Genomic DNA, 13,574 nt, shown 5'->3' with positions numbered 1-13,574 from the left:
CACAGGGACATTGCAATGCTGGAACAGGTTTGGGTTTCCAAGTTCAAGTGAACAATAAATCTTATTATTCTACATCCGAAGACATCCTGTATAATTGTGTGCCATCGGCTTTGTGGTAACAGATTGGAGAAGAACCACAAATAGCAGTAAAGTTTCAGGTGTCCTATTATTTTGTCCATATAGTGTATTAGGAGAGAGTGTAAGTTTTTTTAGAAGAACCTGATCTCCAGAGAATCTTGCACACAACACTATCAGATTGTTGCGGGAAAAAAATCCTTGATGAGCATGGCTACAAAAAGGCTACTGTAACCCCCCTTTGAAACTGTGATAAGAAGAAAAGCATCTCAAAATGTTAGACCTGTAAAATTGACTTGTGAAATGCAAGTATAACCGGAAAATTTTTGAATCTATAAGAAAAATATTGAATGAGTAGAAAAAAAGTGATATATTTTGTGAATTATAAAAAAAAAAAAACGTAGAAATTGTTTTTGCATAAGTACTCAGCCTTGTTGGTGAAATGCATATCAATAACCAAATGTTTGTCTGGTCATATGATTAACGCTCCTGACATAAAGTTATATATGAATTACTTTGGAGAAATGAGATCAGTAAATATACAGTGCTGCATTCTAATCATGTGGTTTCCTTCACTAAAAATGAGGGCTCGTGTTTACCATATAAGGAATCTCCAGTACAGTGGAATTAAAGCGTCAGCTCATTTCACTCAGAGCCCTGGACTAAAATATGTCCTTGTGACAGACTGACACATGTAAAATTAGCTGACAGGACTGTACAAGTGTCAGTCAGGAGAATGCTTTCTGTGTGAAGGACCTTTTATAGAGCAATATTCAGAATAGTTAGGAATATCACATACTCTGCCTGATTTGGAGGAAATCCAATCATGAATCAGATAAAGTGCTGATGTTTATATACATGAGAACAATATTTATGTGGAACAGCCATCCAGTTCTTTAATGTGCATGAGTTAATGCACCATAATGTACTTTAGACTTTTGTATGTAAAACACTAACAATTCTATTTGTGGCAACAATGTCACTAAGGTCAGACCACTTATATTTAAAAGCACCAATAAATGGGTGCCCTGGCAGTCTCAAGTTAGAGATATCAAAATTCCAAATATAGAAGATATTTGCATACAGTGATCTGACAAACTTAGCCTTTCATTTCAACCAGTAAGACACAACATACCCAGCAACATTATTATTCAATTACTTATTCAACGTTAATAATAATCACCATCCGTAATCGTCTTGTTTAGGATGATAGTATATACACTGCATTTTATCGCAGAGCCCCATGCATGTACACACAGTCAGTCACATATCAGGGCAGTTTAGCTTTAGTCACAGAAACAGTAATCCTGGTAGTTTTAATCCAGCACTTTTCCTTCTGCAGCAGTAACAATGTCTTGCTATGAAATCATGAAATATATGCCTAACCATATACATACAGTATTTACATCTATATGGTTATCTATATGTTATATCACCACCAAGCTGCTACTGCTGGGCCCTTGAGCAAGGCCCTTACCTCAATTGCTCATTAGTAATCACTCTGGACATGGGTGCGTCTGCCAAAATGCCATAAAAAGAAAGTAAAAGTAAATGGTCAGACTTATTCATAGTCATTTTTGCTGCATTGCTTTTTCTCAACTTCCCTGTCATTGTGTTGTGTCCTCAGAAGTTGCTCTGTGAAGTTTCTCCTTTGTGCTCTGATCTCTGAGCATTTAATAGTGCAAGTGTTAACAATCTCATAAATTACACCATAAATTACTCTGCTAAGAAACCCAACTCTAGCTTTCTAGCAGGGGACTTTTATTCCCTTCTCTCAGTTCAGTTCTGTCAAACAGACAATACAGAAACACGACATCACTTCCCACTGGCTGGAACAGCATGCCAAACTCTTTGCATCATGGAATATAAATTGTTGCATGCCGTGTGAATAAGGATAGCGAGGTCATGCTTGCCAAAGCCATTTTTAGCTTTTTAATAACTTAGTATCTGTCTGAAATAAGTTTGCACACTCTCCATGTGTATAATAATAATAATAATAATAATAATAATAATAATAATAATAATAATAATAATAATAATCCTCATCATCAACATCATCATTTACATTTACAGCATTTAGCAGCTGCCCTCATCCAGAGCGACGTACAAAAGTGCTTTAAACATTAAGCAATAAATAAATATACACTGGTACGCTATATTACAACTTAAGTTGAATCAGCCTACAACTCTATTGAGGGTTTTTTCCCCTTATTATTGTTAATATTGGTAAAAATTTTGTGTATATATACATTTTTGCATATGTTTCATTATTTAAATTCAGTGATATGCTGTTTGTTTTAAGCCATTAAGCCAAAACAGGCAATAGTCAGTTGTGGAAAACTGTATTGTTTGTTTGTTTGAGAATAGAGAAAAATGGTTTTAATAGTATATTAGCTAAAACAATAAATATATGGTTTAAATGTGTGTGTGTGAGAGAGAGAGAGAGAGAGAGAGAGAGAGAGAGAGAGAGAGAGAGAGAGAGAGAGAGAGAGAGAGAGAGAGAGGGGTGGGGTTAATGTGAAGAAAGAGAGGGCTTTCCCAGGGACAAATTCACAGCAAAGACAAACTGAAGTCAAAGCCACCATCATGCAGACCAGCAGTAGCCAGTGCTTTCACATATCCAATAAAAAGTAAGTAATCTTGGTTATCTATAATTATTTCATATGAATTATATTAATGAGGGTTAATGCACTCAAACATTGTTTACCAGCATGAATCATTATCACACATTATAAGTAACCACCATGGGAATGTCTGCTCCCTTTTATTCATTTTTCGGCATAAAATAGAGACCATGACTTGTTTTTGCAATGATGCAAAAAAAAGAGAGGTCTCTGTGTTCACCTTACATGACAATCTATGAATATCGGCTACAGACAAGTAAAGGGGGAGAAGCCTTCAATGAATGTGTGTGTGTGTGTGTGTGTGTGTGTGTGTGTGTGTGTGTGTGTGTGTGTGTGTGTGTGTGTGTGTGTGTGTGTGTGTGTGCACGGTGTCTCAAAATAGGTCTCTTATTAAAAAAACTCCATGCATTGGTGAGAGAAACGAAGACAACCCAGAAGAGGAGGAGGATCCAAGTGAATATTGTGATGGTTTGTACCTTTGTAATGTTTAACGTGTCGATATCAGTACTTCAGCCCTCATAAGTGTGAATATCATGTTATTGACCTTCAGTACAAATATACTGTATACCTAAAGCCCCACAGCTACAGGTGTGTGTATTGTGTTTATAGGAGGTTACCATCCTGTACAAGTGGGAGATGTTTTTAACAAGAGATATAAGGTTCTGTCCAAGCTGGGATGGGGTTACTTCGCTACTGTGTGGCTTTGTGTGGACCTCAGGTATGTGGGAAACTTTTTTAGTATGTGTAAGTGTGTGGGTTATTACTTCCACCTCAACATGTTAGCAGACAACAATATATATATATATATAAATAAATATATATCTTTTTATTTATTTATGTTGTTTTTTTTTGGGTGTAATGGTACACGTATTGATGCCGGTTCGGTATCGAATGCAATCCTTTTTACCTGCAAAACATGGCTAAAATCTGAGTTCCCTCAGGAACGTATTAAGTGGCAGATCGCGAGTATGTTTAGTCTCAACCACGCACTTTAAGTGCATTTATTAGTATTATTATTAAACTTAAAAACATACACAACATTGCCAGGGGTATAAAAAAGAAACTAGAATTAGTGCAGTGTCACTGTGGTTACTCACTCCGTACAGGAAATAAGATTTGTTTTGTGCATGCAGAAAAAAAGCTAAAGAATCCATAGCGCAAGTGTTAGCCACTAACCAGGAAGTGGCTAGCGGCTAATGTTAGTGCTATCGATTCTTTTTTATGTCTAGCTTCAATAATTTCTCTTAATTTCACTTGGTTAAATAATGTATACAATTATATTTTATAATATTTTGTGAAAATATTAATAAAATAATATTTTATTTTATTTTTTATCTATAATATTATATTTTAACGTGTGTGTGTGTGTGTGTGTGTGTGTGTGTGTGTGTGTGTGTGTGTGTGTGTGTGTGTGTGTGTGTTAGATCTGGAAGGCATGTAGCAGTGAAGGTCCTGAAAAGTGGACCTGGTTTCTCACAGGCTGGCCAAGATGAGTTATCACTACTGCAATGTGTGAGCCACTCTTGCTCTTTCTTTCATGCTTTATCTCTCTCAACACAACATGACTGTTGCTCTTGAACCTTCAGGCCAGCGGTCTCTCAGCCTGCCACCCTTTGAGAGGACGCATTGTGCAGTTGCTGGATGAGTTCAAAATAGCTGGTGTTAATGGCATCCGTATCCTTTTTTTACCCAGCAATAATCCTACTTCAAATATACTGTATATATATATATATATATATATATATATATATATATATATATATATATATATATATATATATATATATATATATATATATATATATAAAGCAAATCATTCATACAACCCGTTGACTTTTAGTTCATTTTCCCTTTGAACCTATCTATAACATTACCATTAGCTTAATTCCAGTTAGAATTTAAAAATGGCTTGGAGTGAAACGAAAGCGTTTTAAAACTTGACTTGACTCAGTTATACAGATGTGTGTCTGGTATTGGAGTTGCTGGGGCCAGATTTACAATGCTGGCAGGTGTGTTTTGGTAAACCTGGTCTCTCACTTGCATGTGTCAGAAGAATAATCACTCAGGTAAATAGTGAGAAACAACACAATTAACATGAGCATATAGTCATTGATATTAATTTAAAAAATTCAGATCTTAAAATGAACATAGTTGATATGTTGTGGAAAATTATGTTTTTGGTGGAACTTGATTTTGCTGATACTGAATTAGTTATTGTTCATTTGTTGCACTCTGTATAAAACTGGAGGAAATAGCTAAAAATTCAGTTTTAAGCATTAAATAGTTTTAATTTTGATTATTATGACTATTATGGTTTTTAAAAAGTCTTTTCTGTTCATGACTAATAATAAATGGAGGAAACTGTAGGTTACCAAAAAAACCTGATTCTCATGGAAATCATTAATACCCAGGCTGCTAGGTTTACATTTCATAATTTTTTTATTGCAGTTGCATATTATTTTATCTCTGTACCAATGTTATTGTGGAAAGGCATGAATTGTTTGTTTAGCAGGGGGCCTACGGTCCTGCCACTTAACATCGTTCTGGATAATTGACAGCAATACACAAAGCCACGATACTCTGAACACGATACACAGAAACCCAACAGTGCCCTGATCAATCTTATAACATCTTTATTAAATAATTAAAATGTTTATACTAGGGCTGTCAATCCATAAAAAATTTTTATCGCAATTAATCGCATAATTGTCATGATTTAACTGATTAATCTCAACTTAGTTGCACATTTTTATCTGTTCTAAATGAACCTTCAATTAATACTTTTCACTTTTTAATACTTTATTAAAACATGGGCATGGACAAATATCAAATATGGATGCCTAATGCAAATGCATGTTTATTATATTCAGAAAAAAACTCAACAAGGAGCATTAAAACAAAATATTCTTGTAAATGTTTAAAAGTAATAAGTATAATAAAAGTAAAAAGTAATGTTTTAAATTAGGTTAATCATCAGGACACCAGACGGAACTTTTTCCTCATGGCAGATTTTGTGCCTAGATTTGAGACTTGAGACAAATGTTTGGTGATTAAATTTTTTTTTAAATAGTATTTATTTATTTTATATCTGAGTAAAGAAGTGACATCATGAATAAATGAGGTTTTAGTTTAGCCTTCTTTATATTTATTTATATATTTTTTTCAAAATGTTTAAACAGAAATGCGCGCTAAATTAATTGTGCATTGATAAAAATTAGTGCCGTTAAAATTAGTTTGCGTTATTACCGCGTTAAATTTCACAGCCCCAGTTTATACTTTAATTTACATTAAAAATGTCTCATTATTCGATTTTCATAACCAGGAAATGCCAAAGAAAAGTAAGTTGCTTTGCATCAGAGCCACAAAATTGACTTTATTAACATGAAGAGAAGGAGTTAGCATTATTATCTGTGTTTTTCCAACATGAAAATATTTTTACTACTAAACCTTTTATATCTCGATCAGGACTTTGCAGAAAAGTCACTTGGTTACGTATGTAACTCTAGTTCCCTGAGGGAATGAGAGCTACATCGAAACACTTTGGGGATGCCTCACGTTGTTCACGTTGTGAATCATGTTTAATATCCAGCCAATAGGCAATTGTGATGTCATCGGTGGGCGACGTCATCGATGGGCGACGTCATCGGTGGGCGATGTCACGTAAACCAGGAAGCTACAAAATGGGTGAGCGATGGTAGCGACATTAGCTTATAAAAAAGAAGAAGGTAAGCGCTGCAGGGATGCACGGAGTATGGCCCATTGACGCAGCTCTCGTTCCCTCAGGGAACTAGGGTTACATAACATACATACGTAACCTAGTGACATTCCCTTTAGGGAAGCTTGAGCTGCGTCAAAACGCTTTGTGAATGAGTGTCCAATCACGCCATACTGACCAATCCCTGCCTAGTGTGTCTGAGCACAACAGGCATGCAGGACAGTGGACACAGGAGTGGCTCTGATGTCAAGGTTGTAAAACCTGACAAAGGTCAGTGGGTTGGGCCAGCCTGCAGTGTTACAAATGTCCTGGAATGAAACTCTAGCAGACCAGGCTGTAGAGGCCGCCATACCCCCGGTGGAATGAGCCTTGACTCCGAGGGGAGTGGGAAGACCAGAGGACTCATAACACGAAGAAATGCATCCACAATCCATCTGCTGAGCATCTGCTTATGAGCTGGAAAACCTTTCCCATGAGGGCCCTAGCAGAGAAACAGCTGCTCCGACTTCCATGATGGGACACAACCCATTGAACCGGCGAGGAGAGGACCCGAACTGAATCGAGTAACCCCTCTCTACTTTGTGCAGGACCCACCGAGATATGTCTTGCAGGCCTTCCCAAGATGCCTGGAAGTCTAAACGGGAACAGGCTCTCGAGGCTGGCCTCTAACCCTTTTCAAAACAGGTGGGGAGATCCCCTGCAGCCGTGAATGTTTCTTGAGCAGGCACGGGTCCCCTCCATCCCCAGTGGGGACGGAAGAAGTCCATGGTGGAGGAAGACTGTGCTCTGAGGCACGTCTTGTGGGAGAGCTAACCGTTTGGCCTTCTGGTGGTGTTAAGGAGGTACGGGCACGATATAATGAGGTGTAAACCGCCCTCCCCAAAATAGGGCGCTCTAATTGTCAGGGCCGCTGCACCACTGCCTGTTTGTTCGAGGAGAGGACCACCCTCCGGTTGGCCGACTTTTTCAATTTGGGCTTCACACTGCCCAGCCATGTTGGGCTGGGGCTGCGCCCACCAAGCAGCCCCACGAGAGCAGCAGGAAAGTAACACTGAAATGCCGCCATGGTCTCCTGAACCTGTCGCCGATCGCCCTTACCTACAGCATCACTTGAACAGGCCAGGATAAGCCACCCTTATCCCCTGTCAGGAATCTCCACTTACAGGGTGAGCAACAGAAGCCTTTCTACGGACCGCGTCATAACTTGGTGGCCCTGAGGGTTAGGTCGCAGCACGACGTAACTTCTAAATCGCCAGCCCCAGAGTTGAATCCCTCGTCCATCTCTCACAGCAGGTCAGCCTGGTATGCTGGAACACACTCATCATGTGGAGGCAACCCCCAGCCTGACCTGCCGCCACGTAAGCCCTACCTACTAGAGCCAAAGTGGCTTTTGTAGGCAATATCGGAGCCTTCAGTGATGCATCACCTGGGGAGAGATAGCCAGCTAGCGACTCTTCAACCCTGAACATCTCCCCATAGTCGCACTCCCTGAACCTTACTACATTCAAGTATAGCAGGTTAAGGTACGGGCTGCATATGGGGTCTCCCAGAACCTAGACACCTTTGTGTGTAGGTTGGGAAAGAACTGTAGGCTCCAAGGCGGAGGCTGTGCCACGGGAAACAGGAAGTGCTTATCCAGCTTGCTGGGAATGCGTTGTTTCCACTTCTCATCGGGCCAAGCTATCTCTAGCTTAGCAACTGCCCACGTCACTACCTCCAGGAGCTCCTCGAACAACACAGGCTGTGGGGAGTCTGTGGGGTCACTAGCACCAAAAAAATTCTCCCTCCTCGGAGGAAGAAATACGGAGCTTCGTGTTACACGTGCCGGAAGAAGGAACCACCAAAGCGTGTGCTTTCCCTGGGGAACGGGAGTTCGGCCCAGCAGGAGAGGCTTGCGAGGACTCATCAATCTCCATGCCTTCTGCTAGGTTGGCCCACGACCTTCGGCGTCTCTTCGCCGAATGATGCGGGGCAAGAAGGAACACAGTCAAAATTCTGCTTGCATTTAAAGGTCATGGCTGCACAAATTCACACACACAAAGTGCTTATCTGCACAAACAGAAGCTAATGTCGCTACCATCGCTCACTCATTTTGTAGCTTTCTGGTTTACGCGACATCGCCGCCGATGACATAACAACTTGCATATTGGACAGATTTAACACATGATTCAGAGCGTGAACAACGTAAAGCGTTCCCAAAGCGGTTTGATGCAACTTGAGTTTCTGAAAAGAAACAGCCTCTTTACTTGAAATTGTTTCCAGGTGCTCGAGGGTCTTGACTATCTGCACTCACACTGTAAGATCATTCATGCAGACATCAAACCTGAGAACATTCTGCTTTGTCTGGGGCAGCAGCCTCTGGCACACAAGACACACATTAATCCTGGTAAGAATAAGAATGACATAAATCTTACAATACATGAATGCATTTAATAACTTTGATTTATTTGATCATTTAATTAAAATTCTATATATTTTGCCTTTTCTGCTCTTTAAACAAATCAAGAGAAGATTTCAGTGAAAATCACAGACCTTGGCAGCTCCTGCTGGGTGGTGAGTAGTAGGCTTCAAAAAGAGGAAAAGTAATCGTTTTCATGAAACATACAATAAAATTATATATTTTTTTATGTCTTCCAGTACAAGCACTTCTGTGAAGAGATCCAGACCCGGCAATACCGTGCTCTAGAAGTTCTACTGGGTTGTGATTACGGGCCTCCTGCTGATATCTGGAGTTTAGCCTGCATGGTGAGTCACTAGTCAGCTGTCATCTCCTGCTTGTCTTGTGCACACCAATATGTCCTGATGTGTTATGGGACATTGTCAATGCCGAAAACAGATTTTATTAACTATGCTGCATCTGGATCATACTTTTTCACAGTGCACTTTAAAATTATCCAAAGAATGAAGCTGATCAGTAACAATTTTTGCAGGCAGCGATATGGTCATGTTGTAGTCACATTATGTGTTTATGCATACATTTTATGGTATTTCCTCCTGTTTTTAAAATAATGAATCAGTTATTGTGGCAGTAAAACATTAAATAAAATGGTGCGGTATGTCAGATTGTTGTACTTATCCTTCAAATTCAATTGGTAAAAAAAATAATAATAAAAACATTAATTGTAGCAGTATTATTTTGTAAGATGCATTAGGGTTATTTCCAAAGGTGAACTGATATTTTTTTTATATTTGTTGCCAGATCTGGCCCTGATAATAGACAAACACATTTGAACCAGGTAAAAGAAATGGAAGACATCATATTAAAAATTTTAGCCTGACTCCATTCTATTAAAATTCTAATTCTAATTTTATTTGTCACATACATGCTTTCTTTCTAGAGTTTGCATAAATGCAGAATCTGCATTCAACAAAAATTCTGCAAAGGTGAGGAGAAAAATATAGCAAATATAGCAAAAACAAATATACATCAAATGTGAAATACAGTCAGTGGCAAGTATTTCATATTATTTTATATAAAGTGTAGACACAGCTATTCCTGGCTAACAGCAAAGTTTTAAAGCTGGTATGAATGTAAAAGTAAACAGAAGAGCATTTCATTATTGATTATAATAAAATTCATATTTAGATTTTTAGTCAATAGCCACACCATTTTACAATAACCTTCTAACAGAGAATCAAGATTGAAAGTATGTTTACATCATGTTATGTTTATATGTAATAGCTTTTCTGACCTTTAAAACTTGAAACTTAAATTATGGCCAGATACTTTTGTTTATATGATTCTACCATAACTGGACTTAAATCCTAAATCGATCCTGAGGTTAGGGAACTGACCAGGACTCCACCATGTAACCCCTACTCTGTTGTTTTATCAAAATAAACCCTTCTGGTGATGTCATTCACTGCAATGATTTCTAAAATGTAAAATGTTCGAAGACAAGTAATGTTTCCTTTCCTTTTAACAGGCTTTTGAGCTTGCCACTGGTGATCCTTTATTTGAGCCCAAAAGTGGGAGGAATTTCTCTTCAGAAGAAGGTGTGCAATGTTGCTACATAAAATAACACATAAATTCCAAATGATTAATAAAACAAATAAATAAGGAGCATTTATATTTCAGACCATCTAGCTCATATCATTGAGCTCCTGGGAAAGATCCCTGCATCAGTGGCTCTGTCTGGGAAATATTCATCAAAGTACTTCAACAGAAATGGTGAGTGAATGAAGGGTTTTAAAATGTTAGAGTGAAGCTGTCTAATTATTTTTATCTATTATGCATAATTCATGTGTTATCAACTTTTAAATGCTTAAGCTATTTTTATAATCCTGAAAGCATTGTATAAGCAACACATTGTGCTTCATAACAGTAATATATGCATAAATGCACACATTTGTGTACTTTGTGTAATAAATTTTATTAGAATGCTGCTTCATAGTGGCTTGGAACATGCAAATGGAGCACCAGCACTTCATTTATAAATGAATTCCATGTGAGAAGTGTAAAACACATTGGTGCTAACTTCCCAAAAGCTAATATAATTAGTAAATATCCACAATATCTCTCAACACTTCAGAAATATTAACTAATATTAACTTTATTCATTTTTTAATATTCATCTCATGTCAGTAATCGAGTATTTCACTCTCTTCTCTATTCATGTAAAGATTATACAATACTTCATCCAGTCTTTATCTGCATCTCACTGGATTAGATTTAAAGCTTACATGAATCCTCCAGCATTGCTTAATCTAATGTTTATGCAGTGCTTGTGCATGTCTTAAGGACTAATGTGAATGCATATAAAACGTCTTCTTCACTGATACTCCACGGTTTGTTTATTCATTTTTCCCTATTTTTGACTTATGAACTAACACAGGAGACCTGAGGAGAATTGCTACCCTTCGTCCATGGGGGTTGTATGAAGTCCTGATAGAGAAATATCACTTCCGTCTTCAGGAGGCAACTCTCTTCTCTGATCTTCTGCTTCGAATGCTCGACTTCCTGCCAGAGCAGAGAGTGACAGCAGCACAGTGTCTCAAACACCCATGGCTGAAACTGTGACCTTACATTCCCTTTTGAATGTCATAAACCTTTACATTTTCATTTGAGATTTTATACTTTTTAGATTGAATGTTTTTGGCACTACAAGGTTTGAAATTCCTTCACATCAATATCTTCATTCTATTTTGACTTTTTGAACAGTAATATTTTATATTGGAGCCCAGGAAAGACAAGCTGTGAGGATAAAGTACAAAATGTCAGCTAAAATATGAGCCACATAGAAATTACAGCTCTTTTTTTACATTGTTATGAATAAATGACCCTAAATAAATATTTCACATTCAATAAAATGCTGCAAATGCTTTATAATATTTGACATTGTATATGCCACTGCATGCTCACATGATTGATCACATGTTCTTAATCTTTCACACCTGTTTCTTGGCACCCCCAATGTGCAAAAGTCTCTCTTTCACAGCTCTCTTTGTCTCACATTTGTCTTTGATGGCCACGGTAGTCTCTCTCAGGCCTTTGGTTTCGAAGGTTATGTTCATGTTTAGCTTTTTTTAGCTTTGCAATTTACCTGAAAGTAATACTACAAATGTATCTGCTAATTACATGACATTTTAAATCTACATTATATTCACAGTTTGCAGCTGCTCTCTCTCTTTCTCTCTTTCTCTCTCTCTCTCTCTCTCTCTCTCTCTCTCTCTCTCACATGCTATTTACATGCTCATAAGTTTACCTCAGTGTAAGTGAAGATCACTTATAAAACTTATTAAAAACTTAAACATCTTTGTTTATGCTTATGAATACATGTAATTTTGTCCATGTTTAATAAGACATTATCATTATAACCAAAATATTTGAATATTTTTCCCCTAACTTTACTAAAACCACAGTAAAATAATAAAACTGTTTAAATTAACAAATAAAAGTGGAAATATAATATGAAATAGTGTATTGTGGAATTATATGCTATGTACTTGATCGTGTAGTGCCTGGATTTCAGATTAAATTTCAGAAAGGATCAGTTGTGGTATATAGAACCAGAACAGCCCCTGTAGGAACTACTGCAAAAGGATAAGTCAAGTCAAGTCAAGTCAAGTTTATTTGTATAGCGCTTTTCACAACAGACATTGTCTCAAAGCAGCTTTACAGAAAACAACAGTGAAGGTGAATGGTGTGCGTTTGTCCCTGAATGGTGTGCGTTTGGATAACAGAATGTTTGCCCTAAATGTTTTGCCCAAAAATAACATTTCAACTTTAATGGTCTTCTCAAGTCTTTTATCAGAATAAAAAAACATTCTAGACACTTTGCCTTTCCAAGTTGAAGCTGCAAAGGTTGCCAATCCTATTTAAGATCCCACACTTTACCAAATAGTATTTCCAAATGTTAAGTGCTTATTCTTATTTAATTTCTCTTAACACTAGGGCTAGTACACTAATCAATTTCACTGTTTGATAGGAGCAGATATCACTTGCTTTATCTCATCCAATCACCATGACTTTTCTCACTAAGTCAAATTTTAGTGTTGACTGTAACAGAAGTGGAGGGTTGAAAACATGTTAATATTTCTCCTCCAAGTAATAAAACAAGCAAATCACTTTTCAGACAGAATATTCAAAAGTGGCAGCCACAACAACTGGCCAATAGTTATGCATGCAGGAGGTGAGAATAAAAGTTCTAATTAGAAAGGCCCAAAAAGGAAGTATAGGTCACCAAAACATTCTGTAGGTTTAAAATTATACGTACATGAAAAGGTTTAATCTGTGGAATAATTTATACTTTGGTCTGAATAATGATGTACATTATAAAAACAAATTTCTATAGAAAATGATATTGCTGCAAAATATTTGTATATTTTTCAAAGCAGAGCTGCTTTGTTATAATGCCTATTGTTAAAACTCCTTCAGGAAGTGCAACACCTTTAAAACAATGTGACACGTTAAATGTTTTAAAACACCTCAATTTTTATTGAAATTTATGAAGTTTAATGTTTCAATGTACTCTGAAATTTGATTATAGATCATATAAATATTTGGACATGAAGAATTCAGGGAATCATTTGGTTTAGCAAAATTCAACTATTTTTACTCATCAAAGAAGCCACCTTTTGCAGATATAACAGCCAAACACAATTGTGACATCCTTTTTTGTAGGTTGTTTGGCTTTATCCAGTTTATCCCAAACTAGCTT

General features: G+C 37.2%; 1 protein-coding gene across 1 annotated transcript; it reads left to right on the top strand.

The window, feature by feature from the left end:
- Positions 1 to 2,607: 2,607 nt before the first annotated feature.
- On the top strand, positions 2,608 to 11,724 carry LOC310741557 (SRSF protein kinase 3). Its single transcript, XM_083569479.1, has 12 exons — positions 2,608 to 2,705; positions 3,082 to 3,167; positions 3,309 to 3,417; positions 4,124 to 4,211; positions 4,286 to 4,373; positions 4,659 to 4,765; positions 8,677 to 8,800; positions 8,921 to 8,967; positions 9,052 to 9,159; positions 10,341 to 10,410; positions 10,493 to 10,585; positions 11,250 to 11,724. Exons 1-12 carry the CDS (start codon positions 2,662 to 2,664, stop codon positions 11,432 to 11,434), a joined length of 1,149 nt encoding a protein of 382 aa, XP_083425605.1. The 5' UTR covers positions 2,608 to 2,661; the 3' UTR covers positions 11,435 to 11,724.
- The last annotated feature ends 1,850 nt before the right edge of the window (positions 11,725 to 13,574 follow it).

The sequence above is a fragment of the Silurus aristotelis genome, assembly GCF_946808225.1.
Source record: "Silurus aristotelis genome assembly, chromosome: 19".
NCBI lineage: Eukaryota > Metazoa > Chordata > Actinopteri > Siluriformes > Siluridae > Silurus > Silurus aristotelis.
Note: the sequence above shows the minus strand (reverse complement) of the source record. Positions and strands in the feature narration are given on the sequence as shown.